Source organism: Euphorbia lathyris, chromosome 2 (assembly GCF_963576675.1).
Source record: "Euphorbia lathyris chromosome 2, ddEupLath1.1, whole genome shotgun sequence".
NCBI lineage: Eukaryota > Viridiplantae > Streptophyta > Magnoliopsida > Malpighiales > Euphorbiaceae > Euphorbia > Euphorbia lathyris.
The window spans coordinates 60750674-60778476 of NC_088911.1; the positions used below are offsets into that span (position 1 = coordinate 60750674).

The 27803-nt window shown below is 34.9% G+C and overlaps 2 protein-coding genes across 9 annotated transcripts; one reads left to right on the forward strand and one right to left on the reverse strand.

The window, feature by feature from the left end:
* Positions 1 to 27489, forward strand: LOC136218390 (uncharacterized). 8 transcript variants are annotated; one of them, XR_010683759.1, is made up of 15 exons: positions 1 to 151; positions 250 to 280; positions 359 to 423; positions 620 to 656; positions 952 to 980; positions 1051 to 1176; positions 1292 to 1481; positions 2038 to 2366; positions 2442 to 2573; positions 2689 to 2786; positions 2896 to 2993; positions 3148 to 3239; positions 3747 to 3877; positions 4509 to 4633; positions 27354 to 27489. XR_010683759.1 is itself a non-coding variant. In XM_066005231.1 (14 exons), the coding sequence occupies exons 1-14, from the start codon at positions 128 to 130 to the stop codon at positions 4579 to 4581; spliced, it is 1455 nt and encodes a 484-aa protein (XP_065861303.1). In that variant the 5' UTR covers positions 1 to 127; the 3' UTR covers positions 4582 to 4781. The 8 variants fall into 8 exon arrangements, 2 of the variants coding, with proteins under 2 accessions (XP_065861303.1, XP_065861305.1); XR_010683757.1 differs by lacking the exon at positions 27354 to 27489 and adding an exon at positions 22350 to 22484; XR_010683760.1 differs by lacking the exon at positions 27354 to 27489 and adding an exon at positions 13855 to 14121.
* Positions 25921 to 27721, reverse strand: LOC136217041 (desmethylyatein synthase-like). The gene is made up of 2 exons (XM_066003611.1): positions 26828 to 27721; positions 25921 to 26745 (listed from the first exon to the last, which is right to left on the reverse strand). The coding sequence occupies exons 1-2, from the start codon at positions 27719 to 27721 to the stop codon at positions 26164 to 26166; spliced, it is 1476 nt and encodes a 491-aa protein (XP_065859683.1). The 3' UTR covers positions 25921 to 26163.
* Positions 27722 to 27803: the final 82 nt, after the last annotated feature.

Consider the following 27803-nt stretch of genomic DNA (forward strand, 5'->3'; position numbering starts at 1 on the left):
TTATGGTGATTCCCTAGCAGTAGCCAGCCGCACCAAGTAACAGGGATATAGATGCTCTTGGTTGTGAGCACGCAGATTCGGATTTCTAGGAGATTGGCTCGCACGTGCACGGTTGCAGAGATGCAAAATGTGGCGGCAAAATGCTTATCTGGTGAAACTCTCCTTCCTTAACCTAACGTCTCATTTTTCCGTTATTTGAGACAAAGGCGTGCTAATCCTTTTCCGGTTGCCGACTTGTTCTGCTTTTAGGGGAATTCCGATTCTGATCAGAGCATTTCTGGTAAGTTATAGCTATATTATTCGAATTTGTAATGTTATGATTAGTTAATTGGTTTTTAATTTGGGTATAATTTGGCAGATGAGGAGTTGAATGGCGATTTAGGAGACAAATTCATTTCTTTGAATTCCAATACAAGGAAAGAGGCTAGTCACTAGTGCTTGCCTTTGTGTTTTTCTATTTGAATTTGATTCGTCTTCAAATTTCTGATAGCAGCATTTTGCCATTTTCTATGAAATTATCTATATAAGTAAATTCGAAAATAACTTCATAAGTTCCGGTATACTTCTTCTTCTCCTTCTTATTTTTGTTTAATTTTTGTTAATTTTCTTTTTTTCATAGCAAGGCTTGCTACTTCAGCGGTTGGAGATACTTGGAGGTATCATTGTAACATGTTGAACATCTTTTTAATTCCTGTTTTTCTAATGTCCCGTTTTGTTGTGTAGAAGAATTTTAGGCACGGTCTGTCAAATTTTTCTTTTCTTTTATTTTCTTCCCTATCCTTTCATTTCGTTAATAATCTTCTTCTCTTTCAATGTGAATATGAAATCTACAGACTGTTTTTTGTTGATTAAATTCATACCTACATGAATTATGTGCCAACTGTTTTAGTACTTTGACTTCGTGTTTATTTCAATATCAGAATTAGTTCCAACAAATATCTTGTTTCTCAGGTACTACCAATGCAACATCATCGCATGAGGTATGTGCATTTACTGCTTAGATGTAGTAATCATTTTCGCGAATATTATTTATCAGTATGTTGTGATCAGAACGAATCAAGTTTCTTTGTCGAAGATGAGGTTGAGATTCCAGATTTCTGCAATGATGATGGCTTAATATTGTCTCAGAAAAAAAAATTTGCATTCCATGAAGATGAAGATGTAATCTCCGAGGAGGTATATCTTACCATTAAGCTAAAACATTTTATATTGACATTGATTTGGTCTGTAGATTTCTACCATTTTATCAAGGTTTTTCAGACATAAGGTTTTATACTGTTTGTTTGGACAGGATGACTATGCACTCTTAAACTATTCCATTACCTCAGGAGCAAGGATACTCAATAGAGATGGTAATCTAAACAGTTTTAGAAGTGAAAAGCAAGATGAGGCATGCACATGGTCCATGATAAATAAAGAAGCGGAGGCTTTAATCCATTTGAATGAAAATGCCTTGTCTAAGGAAAACAATTTTTGTAAAGGTAGGTCTGAGTTTATAACTCTCTTTGATGGATCAGTTTTGCATAATTTGTTTATATGCTTTTGTTACTTATTGCTGCCCGTGAGGTAAAAGATGTTTATATTTTGATCTAGATTGAGCTTTTTCTAATTCAAATAACATGTATGGTTTGGTTCTTTTTTGCTCTGAGTTGTGAGGCAAATTATGAATCTATGCAGATTTAGATTGGAAAGTAGAAGATAGAGAAAAATAATAGTTATTTCCACTTTTCTGCATATGCAAGCAAATTCAAAACTTGAGGCACTGTTAAACTTTGAATTGAATGTGATTTCTCTACTTGCAAATATGAACAACAATTGACAACATGCTAAAGAATGCCAAAAGTCATAAGAGCTAATTCAGTTTAAGTAGCATCTACATCCTTATGTTAGATGATTACAGACTGAGTTGTTTGTCTGCCTGCTATATTTTTCCATATGGGATAGAATTCAAATCTGTTGATCATTAATTGACTTGTTGAAGTAATATGTTCATTTTCTGACATGAATGAGCATTGTTTCTTTTGACTATTTTTGCAGGTGTCAGAGGCAAAGTCAAGCCAAAATTTTATATTCATCCAAATTCGCGCAAGGATAAATACTCTCTCCGTTTTATTGCTTCAGATGAAAATTTTGAATTATCTAAGGTTGATTATGTGCCTAAAGAACTGGAACGAACTGAGGATGGAAGTAAAAAAAGTGCAAATCCGGAGTTTTTTGAAGATCTTAATAGAGAAAATGAAAAAGAATTAAACCTTTTGCCAGCTAAAGAAGAAGCTTCCAGGACTGGTCTCATTAAACATCCAATGGCTGAGCTTTTGAATGGTCTTCAGGATAGGAATGTGCCATTGGGAGGAAATTCTAAAATGGTTTGCTTTGTTCAATTAGCTATTGTTTTTCCTAGGAGGTCTTCTATACCCAGTTTGATCTAGTATTTGTTGCAGTTTAGAAGAACGAAAGGAAAAAAGGCACAGTTTGTTCCAAACAAAAGTACATCACCAGGTGAAGATGTAATAGTTGACAATGAAGATCAACAACCTGAGCTGGTGTATACTAGATTATCAGGTTACAATGAGGTATTTGGCTACAGTTGATTCTAATTGTTATTCTTTTTTCTTCTTATATGATCTTTTTGTCATGTTTGTACTGCTCTGGTCATTTTGTGGAAACTTAAATATTGCATCACCACAGATGAAGAAGCAGACTATCGCAGATAGATTTCAGGATGCTTTTGCTGCTACCTCATTCAGCAACGATGGGGGCCTTGTTAGCGCTTCTAAACTTTCAGGGTACGTGATAAAGATAGATGCTTAGTGTTGTTGGGCTATTCTGTTAGCTGTGCAAGCTAAAACAAAATTTTCCAAGTGAAATACACATCTTTACTTCCCGATTATGCAGTATTGGATTGTTTGGAAAGTTGCAGCAGGTCATGCAGAGTGAAAAGGGAAGAGATGCTGACTTTCTGACAAAGAGACTGATGGGAGCTGGTTGTAATGGTAAAGCTTTTTGGCCATGTATTACTTACGCTCTTGTAGCATTTCATCAAACTGACTTGCATAGTCACCCAACAATATGAACATGCAAGGTAATTAGGCTTGTTGCATTTTGTTCTTCATTTTGCTTCTTACATTTGACACTTCTTTGGCACAGATGAACCACATTCTATTGTTGTAAAGATCCTTTCAAGATACTTGGAAGCAAAGCTGATAGTTTGTCAATGCTTTGTGGGCAAGCATACAGAGGTTGTCCACACAATCGAATCAAGTTCAACATTATAATTTATAATATTTTTGATATTCCCTGCTCATTCAGCCACTGTGCCCTATTTTTACTTCAGGTTTAGAAATTTATAAAACCGACTAAGAAGACAATTAATTGTTAAGTTACTATACTAATATTACTTCTCTATTGTGCTTTGAACGATGTAATTAAATCAGTTACATAGTAACTTCAGTCTTTAGTCAGTTACTTGAAAAGGTAGGTTTGTCATTGTCATGCTTAAGTAATTCTTTGTATTTGTATATGCCATTATAATAAGTGGATTTTGGAATTAGATTGCTGCATACTGACTTGCTACTGTAGTTTTCAATAATGCTCTTAGCTTTTTTGTACTTATATTGATGAATTTTACCCTTTATTTTCTGTTCCTTATTCTGGATGAACATTACTTAAACTTGCTTCTAGCTGTAGTTAAGTGGATGGTGTACTTGTGTTTTTGTTTCATCATTACTGAAAGGTCATGTATGCAGGGCTTCCAGCTTTTGGAGAGCTCCCAAATGTTGCTAGATAGAGGAAGGAGAAGAACAGTTATATTTAATACAAAAGTTTGCAGTGATGTTGACCTGGAAGTTGGGAACTTGATTTGTATTCACCCCCCATGGTATGTATGTATCCTCACAGATGTTATTACTTATCTAGAGCTTTGTTGCTTCAGAATAAATGTCTCTTGGAATTTAATTATATAAAATAATTGCTAATGTGAACCTTGCTGCTTTAAAAGAAACTTATTGCAAATCTAATTAGAAAATTATAACTTATTTGAGGTTTCTGCTTTATTTTCTTCTACATGGCAATATGTATAATGTATTCCATAAAGTTTTGCTGCACTTTTGCAGCATTATTACCAGTTACTATCAAGTAGTTGAACTTATTTCAGCATTATGCTGTTATAATAAAAATTCAACGAATGAAGCCTGATGGGTAAATTACAATCATAGTACCTGAACTTTATCCATTTTCATACTTTGGTACCTAGATTTCATTTTGTCACAACAAAATACCTGAACTTAAGATGACTGGACAATATAGTACCTATTGACCTGCTACAACCGGTTAACCATTAAAAATATGGATTTTACAACTATAATATCCGAACTTTAACTTCTTTCACACTTTGGTACCTAAACTTCATTTTTGTACAAAGGCATAGTTTGACAAGCTCTTTTACTCAAATGTGGGACCCACTTAAGTTGTAATTTACCCGAAGCCTGATGGTGAACTTCTGTGAACAGGAAGGAGGTTGAAATGATAGACAGACATGAGAGCATCATCTTGTCTACATATTTCTCCCAAGTTTTAATGTGATATACACCATGCGGGGTAGTACTTGAGGAGATCAATTTACTGCATTTAAGAGGTATGTATGGTTCAGTTTCATGCATATTCATGGACCCAAGTCTCTTTCATTTGCCGATGATAACAAGTCTCCTTTAATCCTTAATTTCTTTGTATAATAGACCAACGCCAAGTTGAAGCCTTTTAGCCTTATGGAACATAGGTTTTTATGGGCTCTCTGTTCAAGAATATTGTTTAAGAAGTAGTCCAACGCATGGTTGTTCAAGGTGCAAAGCGCGCACTAAGGTGTTAAGGAAAGGGTAAATAATTTATTAGTCCCTAGGTTTGTGCATATTACACTAGTTAATCCTTTTGTTTTTCGAAACACACTATAACATCCGTGAGTTTTGGCAAAACTAACTACTTAGTCCCTCCATCCATAACTTTTATAGAAAATGACAAATTTGCCCTTCTACCACTGATTAACTTTCTTATATGTTTAATTAAGTTTTATCTAATTTTATTTATTATATTAATTCAAGAATAAAAAGTAATATTAGTAATAAAATTATATTATAGTGTATTTTTAATTAAAAATACATAATCAATTTTATAATAATTTAGTATTATAATTTAAATATATTGTTTATATAATATATATTTTACGTGGTAATTGTTATACATCCATTATTGAGTTTCTAATTTATTAAATAATAATTGGTTAGATGAAATATAAGTTAAATAGTTATTAATGTTTTTTTAACCTAATGAGTAAAATTAAAATTATAAATTTTTTTTAATTAATTTTATTACACACTATTTTAATACGAAAATACTTTTTTATATAATTTATTTGATTGTCCGGTTCAAGATTTGTTAGACATCCTTTAGGAGGATTTTCTTGCAATTAATTTTTTTTACGTATACTGAGATTCGAACTCAAGATCTTTAGTTTAAGCGACTTGAGGTCTTTTACCAATCAACTCAATATTAATTGGTTTAGAAAAGAATAGTTAAATACTATATTGATTTTTTAATATATTGATTTATTGAATATTATGAAACACTAAACTAATTTATGGTAGATTGGTAAATTTATCATTTTATTTATAATTATTTATTAAACTAATTTTAATTATTGATATAAATAAATTTGATACAACTTAATTAAATATAGATGAAAGTTAATTAGTGATATAAGGGCAAACTTGTCATTTTTTATATAATTTATGAATGAAGGACTAAATAATTAGTTTTGTCAAAACTTAGGGATGTTATAGTGTGTTTTGAAAAATAGAGGGACTAACTAGTGTAATATGCACAAACTCAGGGACTAATAAATTATTTACCCAAAAAAATCTAAATTATCAATATTTGATACTAATATTACTAATACTCTATTACTAGTTAAAGCATAAGCATGATGAATAAAAAAACACACTTATAATCACATAAACAAGATAAAACCGCGTAAAAAATATAATATTAAGGCCTTGTTTGTTTGGGGGAAAATATTGTGCAGGAAAATAAAATATTTTTCTGTGTTTGGCAACAACACTGGAAAATATTTTCCGGTGTTTGTATACAATACTGGAAAATATTTTCCAACCACTAAATATAGATATTCTGTATTTTTTATTTTCAATTGTATATATAAAATACAAAAAAGAGATTCACACGTATTAAGCACAAATTAAGCACCAAAAACACATACAGTAAAACCTCTATATAGGAATACACTTGGGACCGAGCTATTTGTATAACAATTGAGAGGTTATTACTAAATAGAGTTTTGTATAATAAAATTTCTCAATACATAAAATTTAAATTTGCCCGATACTTGGTTAAGATTATCATAGGCATGCATGGTTTATATATAATGTACTACAGTAGACATTAATGAAACAAATTAAATATTTAGAATTTCAATTTAGAGTTTAGATTTTCAATATATAGATAATTGGAAGAGTTTTATGGAAAAAATGTAAACATCAATAACAATACTAAATATTTGTAATTTCAAGTTATAGTTTGTGTTTCCAACTTATAGATAATTTCAATAGTTTATATATATATATATATATATATATATATATATATATATATATATATATAAAATTATTACTATATAGAGGGATAGTTTCTAAAGGTGGGACTTGAAAAGTGTATAACAAATAACGTTTGGGAGGTTATTCCTATTTATAACTGACCCAAGCTGGGACCGAGTTTTTTTATAACAAAATAGAGGTTATTCCTATATAGAGTATTCCTATATAGAGGTTTTACTGTATAAACTGTAAGGTATCATTTGGTTTGCGGAATGGAAATAATTGCTATTCCAAAGGAATAGAATAGCAAAGAATGAAATAGAAATTCCTTAGGAATAACTATTCATATATTTGGTTAGTGAAATAAAATAGAATAGAATATATAATTTTTCATTCAAAAGATAATATTACCCTCATATCTATTACTATAAATTGTACGTTTTCTCGTGTTATTAATGTTATTGTGTTTTTTTGCATTTTTTCTTTATTTTTTTCGTGTTTTCATGTTTAGTTTTTCGCTTTTCCCCTTTTTTTTTTCGCATTTTGTTACGTTTTCGTGTTATTCACGTTTTTCGCATTTTTCACATTGACGTGTTTTTTACGTTCTTGTGTTTTTGTTTGCATTTTTCGTCTTTTCATGTTTATCCGTTTTTCACGTATTGTCACGTTTTTGTGTTTTAGCATTTTTCGTGTTTTCGTGTTTTTCATATTTTTTCACGTTTTTGTGTTTTTTGTATTTTTCACGTTTTTGTACATTTCGTGTTTTTTCACTTTTTCGCGTTGTTCATGTTTTGTGCCTTTTCAAGTGTTTGCATCTTCTTTTTTGCGTTTTTATATTTTTCGCGTTTGTTCACATTTTCATGTTTTTTGCGGTTTTTTTCCATATTCTCGTGCTTTGTAACGTTTTCACGTTATTCATGTTTTTTCGTGTTTCATGTTTTTCGTATTTTTAAATTTTTTAATGTTTTCCCCATTTTTCTCTAAACGCATATGTTTTGGGGAAAATGTTTTAACGTTTTCCCTATTTTTCTCTAAACGCATATGTTTTGAAAAGGGTAAAACATTTTCCTTTATTTTTTCATTCTTTTTCCATTACTTACCACTTATTTTCCTTTTGACTTATTTTTCTGCCCAAACAAATACCGGAAAATTGGAAAAACATTTTTCTGCAGAATATTTTCCCCTAAACAAACATGACCTAAATGTCAAAAACACCAATTTAAGTTCATAGAGACATATGCTTAAGTACCTAACTAATGCTAATAAACTAATAAGCATTTATTATCAATAAAAAAACAAAAAAAAAACTAATAATCATCATCAAAATCCTCCTCTTCATATTCATATTCTTGTTTTGTTTTACACTTTTACAGATTAGATCAAGGGTTAAAATTAAGTGATAAAGATTAAAGATGATCGTGATGATTTTAATCGTAAATCAACAAAGAGGTTTTTTCTCTAGTTAAAACTAAAAAAACGTTAATCCCAATATTAGGTATGAAAACCTTGTTCTTAGAGGAGTTTGATACTTTGATTAATAACAAGTTACCCATCCTTACAAACAATAGCGGAGCGTTTGGTATTCTATGAGGATAGAGATAGAGATAAAGGTTGGGATAAGGATAGGGATAGACATAGGGATAGAGATAAACGATTGTGATAAGGATAAAAATAAGATAGGAGGATTTATTATCCCATGTTTGATATGTAGGATAGAGATAAAGATAAAATGATTCATTTTACTATATTACTCATATCCAAATTTAAATAGAAAGTATATATTATTATAGTACCAACATGGACTGGAATTAATTAAATTTAATCTATCAACTTAATTTGAGAACTATTTGGAACACTGTATTAAATTTTCAAAATACAAAAAATAGACTAACTTAAATACTTGAAACACTGTATTAAATTTTCAAAACACAAAAAATAGAATAACTAATATATTTAAGAAGATAGATTAAAGTTAATTAATTTTATTTGACATTGATACTACAATAATATGTAGATAAACTTAGGTTTTTAAAAGTTCAAGATTAAAACTAACTTGAGAAATATTTAGAACACCCTACGAAATTTTCAAAACACAACAAATGGAATAAATAATAAAATTTGAGGAACAAATTAGACTTTTCCATCTAAAAAAGTTATCTCCATGTCTTATACCACCCCCTCTAGGTATAACTTTGGTGGGATAAGAGGCTTATCCCTCCATTGTCTCACTCTTATATCTCCCAAACAAACACGAGATAACTTATCTCGTTTTTTTTATCCCTATCCCACCTCCTATATCCCTCGTAACAAACACCACATGGGGGTTAAATACTTCTAAAGAAAAGACTAAAAACTTAAATGTCGTAACTAGAGTTACAAACATAGAAAGAAGTAATAGGAGTAAGTTGGGGTGAGATGATTAAATGTCATAATAACAAATAGGACTAAATGACAGAGATATTAGATAGGACGAGGTCAGCTGGTGTCAGACTTGTCTCCTTACACTTGGTAAGGAAGTAATCTCATTAGATACGCCGTAGGAAATATACACCCTAACAGGGAAGATACGTCGTAATTTCCGTAGTTGTCGTGGGAGCTTTGCCAAAGACTCAGTCGCCTTAGGGTCCATTAATTCGCCCTGTAGTTCCTCTCGCACTAGTAGCAATAGTTATCCTCCTTAATACCAACCATTAGCTTTAAGTCTTTAAACCAAATTCTCCTTCTTCAATTAGATTTTCTGAATTAAAATTTCTTGTTGCATTCTGTAGAAATTTCTAGATATTTGGAAACTTTCTAATTGAAGAAAAAAAAAAGTAGAAAGGAGAGGAGATACCGAGAAAAAAATATTTAAAAAATAAATTTTGAAAAGTAAAAAATGGTATTTTTTTAATAAAATCGCCCCCTTACCAAGTCAGCAAAACTGGCGACATTAGTAAAAAATCTTTTTATTTGCTAAGAGCAAACTACATGGATTTTTTTTTGGTAATGTAAGGAAACTAAACAACACAGAACGAACGAAAGCAAAACAAAAAACGAAACTAAAACCACACGGCCATACTAGGCGGCGATCAATCGGGGAAATGTTACTCTCAAATAATCTTCTCTCAGAAGCTGGCCGATATCCCTCGGAGCTTGGTGAATAATCTTGAGGCCAATGGGGTATTCAAAAGCCTTGTTCGCCATGAAGTCTGCACATCGGTTCCTCTCTCTATAGATGTGAGTGACTGAAAATTGCTCGAACCGTACCAACAACGCTTGGATGTTACGAATTAACACTCTAGCAGGATGGTGTGGGAGGTAATGGCTCTGGATCAACGAAACAATCTCAGCACAATCAGATTCCACTTCAAGTCGTTTCAGATTCGACCTCAAGGCTGCTTCCAACCCCGAAAAGATCCCCCAAAGCTCCGCCTCAAAGGAATTGCCTCTACCAATGTTATGCACGAAACCCAGAATCCAGTCCCATTCCTCATTGCGAATAACTTCCCCGGCTGCTATTCGGCTCGCATCCCTTTTGTGCGACCCATCGGAATTTAGCTTCCACATTCCTGCATGTGGCTTTACCCAACCAACCCGCTTCTCTATTTTCTCAGTTTGTCCCTGCATTTCGATGATGGATTTCCAACAGTTTTCATTTTCATGCAACCGTTGACGAATAACCTCGCCTTTCCTTTCCGAGAGCACAAAGTCTGGTTGGAATATCATTTTATTCCTCCATTCCCACACTTGAGCAGCCGTCCCAATGAACGTACACTGCCAGTCAGACATCCCAAAAGAGGCCACTGGTTTTCGCAGGCAATTCTGAAACCAACTATCTTGCCCTATATTAAAGAACTGGTCTCAATACCTCATTGGAATGTCCTCTCTCCAGACCTCCGAGCTCAACTAACAGTCTCTAAGGGCGTGAACTAGCGACTCCGGGTTGAGGTGACACCGGGCACAAGTTCCATCCTCCACCAAATGTCTCCTTCTTCTCTTTTCGTTAGTAAGGATCCGCCCATGCAAACATAACCAAGCGAAGGCTTTGTTCCGTTGGGGAATTTTTAAGCTCCACACCTTCTTGAAGTCTGGGTTAGCATCTCCATTTCTGTCTTGAGAGGAAATCCAATCATAGGCTGCCTTACAAGAGAAAACCCCATTAGACGCATTCCCCCTACAGGAATATCCCCAAACTCTGCATCTTTCTTAATCATAGTGCTATGCAGCCTCAACAACACACTCTTATCAAAGTAGCTTTGCAGAATACCCCACTTCCAACCATTATTCTCATCAATCATATCAACAACCTTCCAATTTGAGTCTGTTTCCTCCATCGGGCGAATAGCAACTTGCCGGAGATTACACCCTTCCAATCACTATCGTCCCAAAAAGAGACAAGCTTCCCATCCCTAATATTCCAAGAAAGCCCAGTATAGAACTCCTCAAACACATAATGAAGACTGCGCCAAAAATGAGATCTATTTCTAGCCAGCGTCGCTGCTCCCCCCAAAATTATATCCTTGCCATATTTGTTAGCTAACACTGAGGCCCACAATGCATTGGGCTCTTTCCAAAGTCTCTATAAGATTTTCATAAGAAGAACATGATTGGATTTCTCGGCCTTTCGGATACCAGCTCCTCCCTGTTGCTTGGGAGAACAAACTGTGTCCCAGGGCAGCAGATGTATTTGTTGTGCTTCCCCACACAAAGCCCCTGCTAAGCTTATCAATCTTCCTTAGGACTCCTCTAGGCAACATGTTAGTTTGCATCATATGATTCAGGGCAACCGAGGTGACGGACTGAACTAGCGTAATTCTCCCAGCAAGAGACAGAGAGTTGGCTTTCCAAGAGCTCAGTTTAGACTGTATGTGATTGACCGTCTCAGCAAATGTATTAACACAAACTTTGTCGTGGAGCAATGGGACACCCAAGTATTTACCTAAGCACTTGGTAAGCGGGATGCCACACGCGCTACTCAATGAACTAGCCAAACTGTCCGAAATATTTTTGGAGACGCACATCTTAGACTTCTGTAAATTAATCTTTTGCCCTGAGGCCTCACAGAACCTTTCCATAATTTCCATGAAGTTCTGTATTTGTTGGATATCAGCTTCAAGGAAAATGAAAATATCATCAGCAAAGAATAAATGGCTAATACCTGGGCCATTCTTTGTAAGATTTATTGGTTTAATCTCCTTCGTCGCGATTGCATCCTTCAACAGGTGATCCAGTCTAGCCATACATAGCACAAATAAGAAGGGAGAAATCGGGTCGCCTTGTCTGACTCCTCTCGAGGGCATAAACAGTTCCGAAAGCTCCCCATTTATCAAGACCTGCATGGAACTGGAGCAGATACAATTTTCAATGACTGTTCGCCAGCTAACAGGAACCCCAGCTCTAACAAGGGAATCAATAATAAAATTCCAATTCAGCTTATCATAGGCTTTTTCCATGTCAATTTTTTGCTCCAGAAAAAAACCCGCAAGTCCAGTCAATTTTGTTTAATTAGCCTAAATATTTATTCATACAACCAATATTGCATAAATTTTATATATTTTTGGCTTAGTATATCATTTGCCCTCTGAACTTGTTTAAAAAGCTTGATTAACCCTTGAACTTTCAAAGTGTCTTGATAGCCTCCTGAACTTGCATAAAATGTAATCAATTAATCACTCGGTTGCAAAAAAGTAAGTTAAATGCGGAAGATGTATTCCACGTGTCTTAGAATGTCATTACATAAGTCAAGAAAATAGTAGAAATGAAGTTATTATTTGCTCAACTATAAACCTTGTATTCTCTAATATTACAACCGCAATACCCTGATCTTGATGGTTTTACTTTTTTTTAAGACGCGTGCAATATATTTTTCGCATTTAACTTACTTTTTTGCAACTGAGCGATCAATTGATTACATTTTATGTAAGTTCAGGGAGCTATCAAAACACTTTGAAAGTTTAGGGGGTCGATCAAGCTTTTTGGACAAGTTCAGGGAACAAATGATGTATTAAGCCTATATTTTTTAAATTTGAAATTCTCCAAACTTATCAAAACACGCAAATTCCAACATAAATTTTTTCTTATTTCCCCGTTAATATGAAAAGCTCCTGAAGTTCATTTCACTAAACGAGATCGAGTACAACATGGAATATTGACTTAGGCTCTGTTCTTTATCGCTGAAAAAACTGAACTGAATTGAACTGAACTGAATACTGAATTGAACTGAACTGAATGCTACTGAACTTAACTGAATGCTACCGAACTTAACAATAATGATGATATTAGACTTTAAAATAATTTTAATGATAATATTGGACATTAATAAACTTATAATAATAATAATGGTTCTAATAAATTTAATAATATCAATAATAAATAAATATATTATTAAAGCTATAACTAAATTGAATATCAAATAAAAGCTCGGGTTGATAAAATCTTGGCTCAATAAAAGCCTATGAAATTAAATAAAAATGAGTCTAATTTAAATTAAAAATACAAATTACATACAAACACAAATTTACGTATAATTTAAAGCCTATGAAATTAAATACAAATTTTCATATGAATATAAACTCTTAACTTTTTATTCTAATTAAGGGTTAAAGTGCAAAAATAACGTTTTGGGTCAGGAGTAATTTTACCCCTAACGTCTAAAATTGTGCAATTTTATCCCTAACATTGATAAATTCGGTAAATTTTAGAAACAATTCATAATATGGATGCAATTCCTAATTTTTAAATATGGATGCATACTTTAGTTTTAATTTTTTATTAAACGATATATACTTTAATAAACTATCATTTCTTGACTTTTATCTAATTTATAGATAATGATAAAGTATAAATAATAATAATAATAAATAATGATAAATTATAGATAAATAATAATAATAATTATAATATAATAAATAATGATAAATTACTGAATGCTGAAACTGGATACTGAATGCTGAATTGAATTGAACTGAACTGATTGTTACTGAAATTAAGTGATAAAGAACATGGCCTTATTGATGGTATATATCTTGAATGTATTGCATTTGTCAAAAGCTTTCCACTTGTCTAAGAACTTAAGGGATTGTTTCAAACAAAGGCACAATAGTGCAAGAAAAATGTTGAACGAGCATTCAGGGTACTTCAAGCTCGTCTTGTGATAGTTCCTGGACCAATACGAAAATGACAAAAAAGTGAACTTTACAATATTTAAACTTGTGTAATATTACATCATGATTTTTGAAGATGAGCGATGCATACTCTAAAAACTTTCATGATAAAGATTTTTTTCCAAGAGTTATTGTAGACCTCCAACAAGCGCATGTCTCACAAGGGATGTGGCAATCTAAGATAGAAACATGCATCATCAACTCAAAGCGGATCTGATGGAGCACATCTGGATACGTTTCGGAGTCGTGGATTTTAATTGATCATCGTCAAATGTCATGTTATTTTTCGTATTATGTTATCTCTTTCTGTAATATGCATGTTTTTTTTATATATAATCTAAAAAAAAGAAATTTCAGTTCAAAGTATGTGAATTTTTTTTGAATAAAAGAATCAATATAATTACTGTGCCAAATCGGCCAAAAGAATATCGAAAAGAAAAGGAGGTGGACATGCCCACTCTCCACGAACAGACTCTGACACAACCGCCCTTGCTAAGCTATGGGCTGCTGCATTTGCTGAACGTTTCACAAAAGAGACTGAAATTGAATCGAGCTCTTGTAATAACTGACTACAAATTAAAAGAATATCTAAAAGATAAGAATTGTGTGACGTTGGAACCTGAATTGCATTTACAACGGATAGGCAGTCTGTGCGAATGCAAATGTTCTGGAGATTGTGTAGTTTAATCCAGGAGAGCACTTCCTTATTAGCTATAGCCTCAGCGATGATCGGTTCAAACAGACCTTCTAATGCTCCATGATATGCGTGGATGCATCTCCCTTCCGAGTCCCTTAGGATAAACCCCATTGAACTGTATCCTGCCTCCTGAAAAGTTCCAGCATCGACGTTACACGCCATGAACCCTGCAGCAGGTCGAATCCACCTAGACGGGGCTGCTGGTTTATTCCCTTTCCTCCGCTGAACTGATTCTTGAGCCGAAGCCCACTCACGAAGCTCGTTTCTGATTCGTCCCGCAAGAACGAGTGAGCTGTACGATCTGTTCTTCCACACAACCTCATTTCTATGCTTCCACAAACACCATAGACCCGTTGCCACCTCCCGAGCTACTGCTGTATTATTCCTCATTAAGAGTTCTTTAAGCCACTGTAAGAAATCCCCCTGTATTAACATCCTGGCATCCCCGAAGAGCTGTTGCCAAACCCCTCGAGCACAGCTGCACTCCACGGCCAAGTGCTGTTCCGTTTCATCATTTAATCCACATACCGGGCAGACGTTCGGGTGACTACTGTGTCTTTTAGCCAAATTATTCATCGTTGGCAGGTTCAGAGAAACCATTCGCCAAATGAAATTTCTAATTTTTGGAGCAACATTCAAAGACCAGATACAATTCCAAAAACGCTGGTCAACCGGATCCTCCTCCAAACATAAGCCTGTACTGACCATATAGCCACTTCGGACCGTGTAATTACCTCTCGGTTCGGGACCCCATTGCCATCCATCTTCCATTGCGAGCTGACGCCGTGGAATAGCAGAGATAAGACGTTGATCGCGAATGTTAAAAGTTGTTTGAATCAATTCCTTATTCCAGGAGCCATCAGCTCTCAACAAATCCCGCACAGTGCCTGTAGGGAGGCTGAAATCAATAGGGCTGGTCGGCTTTGGATTGACAGGATCCTGCAGCCAAGGACTATCCCAGATTGCTCTCGAGCTTCCATTTCCAACCTTGTTCCGCAGACCTTGGTTTAACCGATCACGCCCAGCCAACAAGCTTCGCCATACAAAAGATGGATTGTGTCAAAGTGTCGCCTCCAGGAAAGTGAGATGGGGGAAATAACGAGCTTTTAGGACTTTGGACATCAAAGAGTTGGGCTCTTGAATCATTCTCCAACCTTGCTTAGCTAGTAAGGCTAAATTGAATTGTTTGATGTCCCTGAAACCCATACCGCCTTTACTCTTTGGTCTACAAAGTCGACTCCATTGTTGCCAATGAATCCCGGAATTGCTCTCTCCTGACGATCGCCACCAGAATCGGTTTAGCATACGGTTGACATCCTCACAGAATTGGTCCGTCATTTTGAAAACGCTCATGATGAACGTTGGTATTGACTGCAGAACCGCCTTAATCAATATTTCTTTTCCTGCTCGAGAGAGGAATCTTTCCTTTCAACTGTTTATACGGTTCCAGATCCTTTCTTTGATGTGCCCAAAAGCTTGTGCTTTGCTTCGTCCTACTGTAATTGGAGCTCCCAGGTATAACCCCATATCTGTTATTATTTCAACCCCCAAAAGCATTGATATTGAAAGCTTACCCGGTGTATCAGAGCCTTTGCTGAACATGATGGAAGACTTCTGATAATTTATCTTTTGCCCTGATGCCTCTTCATACTTCTTTAGGCAACTGAGAATGGTTTCGGCTTCTTGTTGTTTTGCTTTGAAGAAAAGGATGCAGTCGTCTGCAAAAAACAAATGAGATACCCTTGGAGCTGTGCGGGCTACAGAGCAGCCGTGGAGAAGCCCCGCCTCCTCTTTGGATTGTAAGAGAGCCGACAGACCCTCCGCGCATATCAGGAATAAAAAAGGGGATAGAGGCTCCCCCTGACGAAGTCCTCTGGACGGGTGAATAGTGCTGCTAGAATTACCGTTGAGAAGAATTTTGTACGAAGCTGAGTTGACACACATCATCATCCATTCCACCCATTGACTCTGAAACCCCATTCTCTGAAGCATACTTCTTAGAAACTCCCACTCGACCCTGTCATAGGCCTTGCTCATGTCCAGCTTAAGGGCGGCCTGTTTCGTTCCATTAGCTAATTTCAGTTTATGGAGACATTCAAAGGCTACAATAATGTTGTCGGATATTGCTCTGCCGGATAGAAATGCACTCTGATTAGCCGATATAACTCTAGGGAGAACTCTTTTGAACCGGTTCGCCAACATTTTTGATAAAATTTTGAACACGACGTTGCAAAGTGCTATGGGGCGAAGTTCGGTTACCCGTGTTACCTCTTTTTTCTTCGGAATTAGCACAATAAGGGTTTCATTCAGCTTAGCGGGGATGCTCGAGGAGTTCAAACAGGCCATACAAGTACTCACCACATCAGTTCCAATTATGCTCCAAAAATTCTGAAAGAAGGCCGGGTTCATTCCCTCTGGGCCGGGACTTTTGTCGGGATGCATTGAAAAGCATGCCTGTCTAACTTCTTCTGCTGAGAAATTGCGAGCCAGATACGTGTTATCACTGTTTGACACTCGTGCTTTTACAGCCTCAAGGATCTCCTGCGAAACACTGCCTCTACTTGTGAAGATACCTTTAAAATAGTCTGTTAATAATTCTTCAAGACCTGAGCCCCAGCTGCACTTCTCACCATTCTCGTTTTCTAGCTCAGTTATACTGTTGTTCCTCTTCCTAGCTGAAGCGTATTCGTGGAAGTAACGAGTATTGTGATCGCCCTCTTGGAGCCAAAACAACTTGGCCCATTGCTTCCAAAATTCTTCCTGTTGGGACAACACCTCGTTATAATCATCTGTAGCTTTGTGAAATAGTTCAATCCCAACTCTGTCCGTTCGGCTTTTAAGTGTTTCAATCAGCCGTCTCTGATCACTAATCTTCCTGCTGAAATTACCTTGATTGCTCCATTGTTGAAGTTCTACTGCACATTCAGCAATTTTTTGTTCGATAGAAGCCCCAGCCATCCTGTTCCAAGTCTGTTCCACAACCGTACTGCACTGATCATCACGAATCCACACATTTTCAAACCTGAATCTTCTTGGCTGTGCGATTCTGATCCAAATTTTCATATCCAGACGTAACGCCGTATGATCTGAACAAGCAGTACTCAGGTTTTTGAGCTTCGAGCTAGGGAAATCCTCCTTCCACTTAGCATTTACTAAAGCTCTGTCTAACCGTTCACGAATCCACCTCTGAGTGCCTCTCCCCGTTTCCCAAGTGTATGGATAACCTGACATATCCATGCTAGACAGTCCACATTCCTCCACCGTCGCTCGAAAGCCTTCTAGCAGGTTATTCGGGTGCCTATTTCCCCCAATTTTCTCTGATTGGATAAGTAGGTCATTAAAATCTCCTAGACAGCACCACAGGAGGGAAACTGAGTGAGCCAGTGATTTCAGGAGATTCCATGAATCTCTTCTCTTACTTCTCTCTGGGAAACCGTAAAAGCCTGTAAGTCTCCAAACCAGATTGCTACTTGTCTTGATCTCCGCATCAATAAAGTTATCCGAGGATTCCTTTATTGTAACCGAACTAGCCTTCTTCCACAAAAGGGCCAAACCCCCTCCTTGGCCTCTACTATCAACTGCAAAACATTCCTCGAACCCAAGCTTACTGCATAAACTCCTTATACGCTCTTTAGCCACCTTCGTCTCCATAAGGAAAAGAAACGAGGGTTTGTGGACACGTATCAGGTCCCGCAGGACATTAACTGTCCGTGAATTGCCCAGTCCACGGCAGTTCCAACTGATGACACTCATGATCCCTGACGAGCCTGATCCTCAGGTCCCGTCTCCTTTCCGCTTTCAAACTGTACGGTGCAGTTGACGTTGTCTGTCATGGTGTTTGTATTCACTCGCTTTCTTTTTGGATCTATGCTGACCCCTTCCTCCATGTAATTAGCCGGATACTGGTATGGTATAGACGCACCCTCCGGAACGCCGTATAGTTTACGACTTGTCCCAGGACCCCCGTCTGATTCTCCTGTGTCTACCTCAATATCACTATACACATCATCAAAGTCATCCGATGGTTTCCGGATCCATGCCTTACCTATCTGAGAGCTAGGTTTCCTCAAAGGGGCTCTTAAATTGCTACTGAATCTCCTCTCCACTGTAAACTCTGGATTATCAAAACGGGAGCTACAAAACTTGTCAGTGTGGCCTATAATCCCACAATAGAAGCAAAACTGTGGAAGACGTTCGTATTTATAGGTGACCCAGAACTTCTGCCCTCCCCTTCGCTGCAGATACTGCCCTGTTTTCAGACTCCTGCGGGTATCAACCGTTGCCTTGATCCTCAAGAAACTTCTTCGCATCCCTGTGAAGTTCTTCGGGTCGGTTTCGATAAAGGATCCCAGGTCGTTGCCTAGAGCTTTGCACGCAGCTTCAGTTTGGAAATCAATGGGAAGGTCAAATACTTGGACCCATATAATTAGATTGTGAAGCTCTACTTGGGAGGCTTGTTCAGAAGTTTTAAGCTGTTGCACCACCATTACGTTCTGGTTAAACGTCCAAGGACCGTCGTTCAGAACCCTAGCCATGTCTAACTCATGATAGAATTGGAACAGATACCTGCCTCCTATTTCTGTCTCAGTGGCTGTTACTCCTTTCACTGGCCGCCAAATTGCTGCAAGGGTCGTCTGCATGGAATCAAAGTGAATGGTGCGAGCTGCTAAAAATTAGCCGATGACGAAGAAATATTGTTGCGTGATTTCTGGCTGTAACAGATCATCTTCCAGGATTAGCCCCGTCTCGTCGTTATCGGTGATGTTTAGATTGCCGTAGTTTGCCGTAATGTCCATGATTTTGGTCGGGTTGGGAATTACTGTGGGAAAAAGGTTGATTACAGGCGGCGAGTTTAGGGGAACAGGATTTATTGGTTCTGGTATTCAATATCGGACGAAGTCGAGTTAGGGTTTAGAGACATCTCATGCGAGAAGACAAGATAAACTCCATAAGGAGAGACAATGCCATTTTTGCATTTCCTTAATCTTTCTTCAAGTTGATTTTTCCATGGGTTTAATTGTTTCTTACAAGTATGTGAATATTTTTAATCTGTCTTTTATCATAATTTTTTTATTTTGAAATCGAAACATTCTGACATTGCTATTTTTTTAATAATAATGCTCATTTAATTAATAATATTTAATGCATTAATAATTATCATTCAATTAAAAAAATATATTTTGTTAATATAAAAAATAATAAAATAAAGAAGATAAAAAGTGTATTGATGCATGGGTATTAAGTTAAAAGGCTTATGGCTAATCATAGAAATCGTAGAAATTAGGGATGGCAACGGGTACTGTACTGTGAGTACCTGACATTATCTGATCCTAATGGGACTACATGTATCTTGTATGAAAGGATATAAAACGGGTATGAGATCAAAACCATTACTCATTAGGGTAATGGGGCGGGTATGGGATTACTCCTCAGTGTACTCGGTACTCGTCATAATGTTTTTATGTATTAATTTTTTTTATTGTTTTTTAAATGTAAGATGTGAGATTCACAACCTTTTATTTTTCAACCATTGAATGATACTACTAAACTACTTTATTCTTATTAATTAAGGTTCAATTTGTTCAATTTTTTGATGAATGATTTATTAAATTCATACTTTGTTAAATTTGAAATGTTTTTTTGTTTTATTTATTGATTTTTAACGGGTAAGGGTACCCACGAATTAAATAGGGAGATATGAGATGTAAAAAGTATATCCGTTAGGGTAATGAGACGGGTACGGATACAGGTAATTAAAAAAATAAACGGGTAATGGTTTGAGATTGACACTATCCATTGCCATCCCTAGTGGAAATGGGTCGTAGATTGGAAAGTTGATGTGGTAATTCTGGTAACAATGTTGTTGACAACTATTAGCGCTCGTTTGGTTCATGGAATAGAGATGGAGTAGGTTAGTTGTTCCTAAGGAATTTTTATTCTACATTTGGTTCAAATTTTTTTTCCTTTGAAATTGCTATTCCATGGAATGTGTATTTCATAAGTGAAAGAATAGTTATTCCTTGATTCAATCTAGGAATAACTATTGCTAATCAATATTATCATTTATTTCAAAAATTATCTCTAGTCAATTTGTCAAATCCTATCAATTTTGTTAAATCCATAATTTATATCCTAAAAAAACGTGAAAAATAGAAAAAATGGGAGAAATGTTAACAAATGCGAAACATATAAAAACATGAAAAACGTGAATAATGTGAAAATATTACAAAACATGAAAAAAAAACAAAAAAAAAAAAGTGAAAAACACAAAAATACAAAAACACACAAAAATGTGAATAACACGAAAAAGTGACAACATGAAAAATACAACAACGTGAAAAAACACGAAAATGTAAAAAAAAACATGAAAAACACGAAAAAGTGACAATGTGAAAAACACAAAAATGTAAAAAAACACGAAAATGCAAAAACACGAAAAAACGGAAAACACAAGAACGTGAAAAATGTGAACACAAAACACGAAATGGAAAAAAAACATATTTTTTCACGTTTTTGTGTTTTTAACGTTAAAAAAGTTTTCATATTTTTATGGTTTTCGCTTTTTTTTTCTTTTCTTTTTTGTGTTTTTTCTAAGGAATAGCTATTCCATTCTATTTCGTGAATCAAACATTACTTTATTACTTTATGGTTACTCTTTAGTTTGGGTAGGATGTATTTGTAGTTGTTAAAGGAAGAAAGAGAAAAAAGTTTTAGTGGAAAAGTAAGGATTTAATCTTGTTTAAGGATTTAATCTTTACCATGTTTGAGGGAAGGTAAAGATTCATAAAATTTAGTGCTTATGTTTTTTTGGTTTGAAAGAAAGGTTTTAGTGAAAAAGTAAGGTTTGAGGGTAGGCAATTGATTTATAAAATTTAATAATCTTATACCTTTTAGGAGGGTTTATAAGCAAAGGATAAATGTTATGATTATTAAAATATTCTATCAAATGTATAAATTTTGCATACAAATTTGACCCCATCTAACAAAGGTGGATTTTAGATTTCTCAACAATACATATGTATCACAATTATTTATAATATAAATTCTTGTCAAATTGCATTTAATAGTCCCATATTTTTATTAAATTGCATTTAATAACTTTATATTTTTTTCCAATTGCATTCAATAACCCTAAAACTTCAAATTATTTGTTTATTTGACATTTTTTTAGGTAAATAATTTATTAGTCTCTACATTTTTATCTAATACAGTAAAACCTCTATATAGGAATAACCTCTATTTTGTTATAAAAAAACTCGGTCCCAACATGGGCCAGTTATAAATAAGAATAACCTCTCAAACGTTATTTGTTATACACTTTTCAAGTCCCACCTTTAGAAACCATGTCTCTATATAGTAATAATTATATATATATATATATATATATATATATATATATATATATTAAGAATTCAAACTAAAATGTGAACAACCTTATCCCGAAATGTGAACAACCTTTGTCTATGAAGGACTTGAGGCCCATTTCTTTGTGCAATGTGATTTATAAAATCATCTCTAAAGTTCTTGCAAATCGATTAAAAGAAGTGCTTCCTAATCTCATATCAAAATCCCAATCCGCCTTCATTAAAGGTAGATCAATTCATGATAATATTTTGATTGCTTTTGAAATAATTCATAATATGAAAAGGAATATTGGAAGAAAGAAGGGGGAGGTTGTACTTAAGATAGATATAAGCAAAGCATATGATAGAGTGAGTTGGGATTATTTGTCAAAAGTTCTCATGAAGCTGGGGTTTTTGGAGGTGTGGATTGGATATATAATGCTTTGTGTTAAATCAGTTAAATATTCAATTAAAGTTAATGATCAAATTGTTGGTCCTTTTTCCCCTCGGAGAGGTTTGAGGCAAGGAGACCCACTATCACCTTATTTATTTCTTTTATGTGTTGAAGGGCTGTCTGCTTTGATGTTGGATGCTGAAAGAAGGGGAGTTATTCATGGAGCTAAAGTGAATAAAAGGGCACCATCAATCTCTCATTTATTGTTTGCTGATGATGCTTTTTTGTTTGTTTAAGCAAATATTGAGGAGAGTAGGGAATTAAAAAAGTTGCTAAATTTGTATGAGAATGCTTCGGGACAATCTGTCAATTTCTCTAAATCAGGCATACTATGTAGCAATAATGTTCATCCAATGCTGGTAGAGGGGATCTCATCTATTTTGGAAGTTTCTCAACCTATCAATACAGGTCGATACCTTGGTTTACCTTCACTTGTTGGAAGAAAGAAGAAGGTAATATTTGCATTTTTAAAAGATAAACTATGGAAGAAAATTCAATCTTGGAGATCTAAGCCTTTATCTAAAGCTGGTAAAGATACTCTAATCAGAGCAGCAGGTCAGACTTTACCAGTTTATTTTATGAGTGTTTTTATGCTTCCCATTTCTACTGCTGAAGAACTTCAAAAGATGTTGAATTCATTTTGGTGGGGTAATAAGATGGATGGGTCAAGAGGGATAAATTGGTTGGCTTGGGATAAATTGTGTGTTCATAAAGATGATGGTGGATTGGGATTCCGAGATTTCACTGCCTTTAATTTAGCATTGCTGGGAAGACAAGGTTGGCGGTTATAGTCAGCCCCTGAGTCTTTGGTCAGTAAAATTTTTAAAGCAAAATATTATCCTAATGGGGATTTTCTAAAAGCTAGGTTGGGTCACTCACCAAGCTATATATGGCGAAGTATTTGGGGTTCTCAGTTATTGTTGCAAAAAGGGGGGCGGTGGAAAATTGGAGATGGTACGTCTATCAATGTATGGAAAGATCCATGGTTAAGAGATTCGCCTTCTATGACAATCTCTACCGCAATGGTTGAAGGGTTGGAAACTTTAAAAGTAAGCGATCTCTTTATCCCTAGAACAATTGAATGGGATGTTGAACTATTACAAGAAATATTTTCGGAACAAGATGTAATGGCCATCATCCGGTCAACTCCGCGTGTGTCTGGAAGAAAAGACCAGTTTATATGGAATGCTTCCCGTAATGGATGTTATTCAGTTCGTAGTGCATATCGCCTTGGAATGGAGGAAATACCAAGTAGTACACATCTTAGAGTTGAAGGGGAGTGGCAAAAGATATGGAGAGCTAATGTGCCATTTAAGATCAGACATTTTTGTTGGAGGCTTGTTCGTGACTGTATCCCAACTCGTCACCGGCTTAGAAATCGGGGGATTAATATGGAGGATGATTGTGTTATGTGTACTCGGGACTTGGAGGATAATTGGCATTTATTTGTGTTATGTCCAAAAGTCATGGAAGTTTGGAGGGAGGCGGGCCTTGCTAATTTAATTGAACAATCAAGCCTTGATGCGGATAACTTTGCTGGCTTCTTTTTCTATTTTTGCAGATTAGCTGGTGCAAGGAATTCTGAGATTTTTATGATGTTGCTGTGGTCATGGTGGGAGGCGAGGAATGACTACTTTTGGAATCAAAAATCTACAACCGCTGGTGGAGTCGTTTTGAGAAGCAGGCGTTATCTAGCGGACTGGAAAACGGCTAGGGAGCGGAGTATAATTCCTTCCGCGATACATAGGGAGGACGAATGTCAGAAACTATGGCACCGACCACCGACTGATGTTGTTTCCTGTTGTACAGATGCAAGCATATTTACTATTCTTGGAAAAACAGGAGGTAGTGCTGTACTTAGAGATTCTCATGGTGCCTTTATCTCGGCCCGGACAAATCTGGTGGAAGGAATTATGGAAGTTAGGGAAGCGGAAGCTTGGGCGGTCTTACACGCACTCGAATGGACCATGGAGGCAGGTTACAATAAAATTCTATTTGAATCTGATTCCTTAACCACTGTTAAAGCTATTACTTCAGGAAGTTTGGATCAGTCTGAGTTTGGTGACATTATTGGGCAATGTCGCACACTTTTATCATCTCAAAACGGTTACACTATCCGTTTTATTAGAAGACAAGCAAACGGTTTAGCTCATGCTTTTGCTAGAGCGACCTCTCAATTTGCTAGTCAGTGTTACTTTGATATTATCCCTAGTGGGTTTCCGATTTCTGTATTAAACTTTTGCCGACTTTTGGCTCATTAATGATATTTTACTTCAAAAAAAAAAAAAGAATTCAAACTAAATTATAAAATATTAAAAAAAACTATTGAAATTATCTAGAAGTTGGAAACACAAACTACAACTTGAAATTATAAGTATTCTCATTGATGTTTACATTTTTCCCATAAAACTCTTCCAATTATCTATATATTGAAAACCTAAACTCTAAATTGAAATTCTAAATATTTAACTTGTTCCATTAATGTCTATTGTTATACGCTATATATAAACCGTGTATGTCTATGATAAAAATTTAAAATTTTATGTATTGAGGAATTTTATTATACCAAACTTTATTTAGTAATAACCTCCCAATTGTTATACAAATAGTCCAATCCCAAGTGTATTCCTATATAGAGGTTTTACTGTATATTGTTTAATCATCGTATTTTAATAATACACTATTTAATCCTTAACTTTTATTTTATTCAACAATTTAGTCCCTTATAGAAGGACTAAAATATTTAAAAATTTGAGGGACTAAAATGTCAAATAGAACAAAAGTTAATGATTAAACAACGTATTATTAAAACACAAGGACAATGTGTCACGTAAAAATGAATGGTTAATAAATTATTTACTCTTTTCCTTTTGACACGTGGTGGAGCCTATCTTTTATTTTTTACATTCAACCAATTCTATTGAGAAAAAAAAAGTTATTGAATGCAAGAATAAAAAGTAATTCTAAACTTTTGAAAGTTGAGGGTAAAGTGACAACAAATATTATATTAGGCCATTATAATTTATAGAGTCTTTAAGGGGGCGTTTGGTGCAAACTTCGGAATCGGAATTGGAATCGGAATCGGAATGTTACGGAATCAGAATCGGAATGACTATTTATTTATTTTGTTTGGTTTAATCCGGAATCGAAATCTAATTACTTTTAAGAGTGTTTGGTTCAAATTTCGGAATTGGAATCCAAATCCAAATTGGACAAAATCAAAAATTTTAAATTTTAATTTTTTTAAAATTTTAATTCTTACCAAAAAAAAAAAAAATTTTAAATTTTAATAAATAAATAAAATATAAAAACCATTAATAATAAACTAACTGAAAAAAATTAATTATATAAATATTTATAAATTAAATTAATATATAAATAAAGTACTATATTATAATGTATAGAAATTAGTTAAACAACAATGTATTGTATTATAAATATACTATATTATAATCTATATATAATATAGAAATTAGTTAAACAACAATGTATTGTATTATAAATATACTATATTATAATCTATGAAATATGTATGTATATCCCTATGTATTATACATATAGGGTAGTTACTCGTTTTTATTTTCTCTTTGTAGTGCATGGGTGGGTAGTTATAGAAAATCGTGGACTCATAATATTTTCATAGTGGGGTGAATGTGATTCCATTCCAATATAAAAATTGTACAACCAAACATTAACAAAGTAATTAATTACTCTCATTCCCATTCCCTAGTGTAAATATGTCTAACCAAACACTAGTGTGAAAAGCCAAAATGAAAAGGTTTAACAAAGCAGAAGATTAGGCAAAGCATAAATAAGATATGGAGAATTGAGGATACATTTGTGAATCCTGTAAAAGTTGAAAACGTTGGAATTAGAATATTGAGGTTGGATGGAAGGAAGTTGAAGACCTTAAGTAATTTATTTTGTGCTAGTGGAGAGTGGCAGTAACAGATAGAGGATATTTCTTTCTAATAGCAAAAGTATGTATCTCTTCCATATCCAAATCCAAATGATCCATTTCCCAATCAAACCACATTAGCAAGTTGGCGAATATAACTTGTATTTCTGCATAAGCATATGCCATTCCTGGGCATCTCCTTTTCCCTCCCCCGAATGAAAACAACACTTTCTCATTTTCATCATCATCATCATCAATAAATCTTTCTGGAACAAACTCTTCTGCCTTGTCCCACAATTCAGGGTCTCTTTGAATTCCCCATACATTCACTAACACTCTTGACTTTCCTGGAATTTCATACCCTTGTATCTTCACACTTTCTTTTGTCTGCCTTTGCATCAGCCCTGAACCATGAACTCTCACATTTTCTTTTATTATACATTTCAGATACTTCATCTCCTTTATATCCGCTTCGCTTATCTCTGATTTCTTACCAACAACTCTTCTTACCTCTTCTTGAGCTTTCTTTCTTATGCTTGGCTTTTTCATTAACTCTGCCATCATCCATTCCATTGCTGTTGCTATTGTGTCTATTCCCCCTAATATCACATCCTGTAGTATGTAATAATAACCATATCATAATAATACTAATTAACAACAACATTAACACAACTGATTATGACAATTGAATTACCATTAGAATTGTTTTAAGGCTGTGCATAGAAAGCCCCTCCTCCTCCTTTGAACACAGAAGGATATCTATCAAGTACTTTTTATCTTCATCATCATCATTCATTAATGCTAAACGATCTTCAATAACTTGATCCAAGAAATCGTTGAACTCTTTTGATACATTTTCCAATTTTCCAATCAATCCTGTTAGATGGTCAATCCATCCCAACAATGGAAACACATCTTTAAAGCAAAAGGCTGATATAAGATCCATTGTTCTCCTTGACACTTCCCCCAAATTCTTATATTTACCATCTTCATTATCATTATACAAGCATCCAAATGCAGATCTAAATAATATATTATGTGCAAGACTCATAAACAGGTCACTGATATTGAATGCACATCCAGTGGCACTCAACATCCGTATCTTGTCGACAACTTTTTCTACTTCTTCTTTTCTGATGAAATGAAGTTGCTGTACTCTTCTTTGGCTCAACAGTTGAAGAATCATCTGGTTTTTTGTTTCACTGCTGTGCTCACTGTAGGGACCAAATGCCATATCAGGGCAGTCTTTGAACAGGATACTCAAACCTGTGAGAGAAGGTCTATCTGCAAATACATGATCATGATCTCCAAAGATTTCTTTTGCTACTTCTAGAGATGAAACCACCAGCATTGGAACACGCCCCAGATGGAGTAACATGAGAGGCCCGTACTTTTTGGAAAGCATTGTCAAAGATTTGTGAGGAAGTGAACTAATTATCTGGTGAAGGTTTCCAATTATGGGTAGCTTTGGTGGAGATGGTGGTACATTCACTTTTCTACTTTTGATTTTCAACGTAACCACAATTGGCAACAAAACTAGAAAACACAACAAGACTAAGGGATTGGATAATAATGTTTGCGCATCCATTTTCTTTTCTTTTCCTTTTTTCAGGGGAAAGACTGTTTTTAGCATAAACTATAGCAGCATTTAAAGCTGAAAATATAAATAT

Bases quoted from the DNA above. Each gene is read 5' to 3' on its own strand.
- LOC136218390 (XM_066005231.1), top strand. From the start codon at position 128: ATGTGGCGGCAAAATGCTTATCTG. The intron at 152-249 runs GTGAAACTCTCC...TTCTGCTTTTAG, and splicing joins GGCGGCAAAATGCTTATCTG to GGGAATTCCGATTCTGATCA. The intron at 3,240-3,746 runs GTTGTCCACACA...TCATGTATGCAG, and splicing joins TTGTGGGCAAGCATACAGAG to GGCTTCCAGCTTTTGGAGAG.
- LOC136217041 (XM_066003611.1), bottom strand. From the start codon at position 27,721: ATGGATGCGCAAACATTATTATCCAATCCCTTAGTCTTGTTGTGTTTT. The intron at 26,746-26,827 runs GTAATTCAATTG...TACATACTACAG, and splicing joins GCCTTAAAACAATTCTAATG to GATGTGATATTAGGGGGAAT.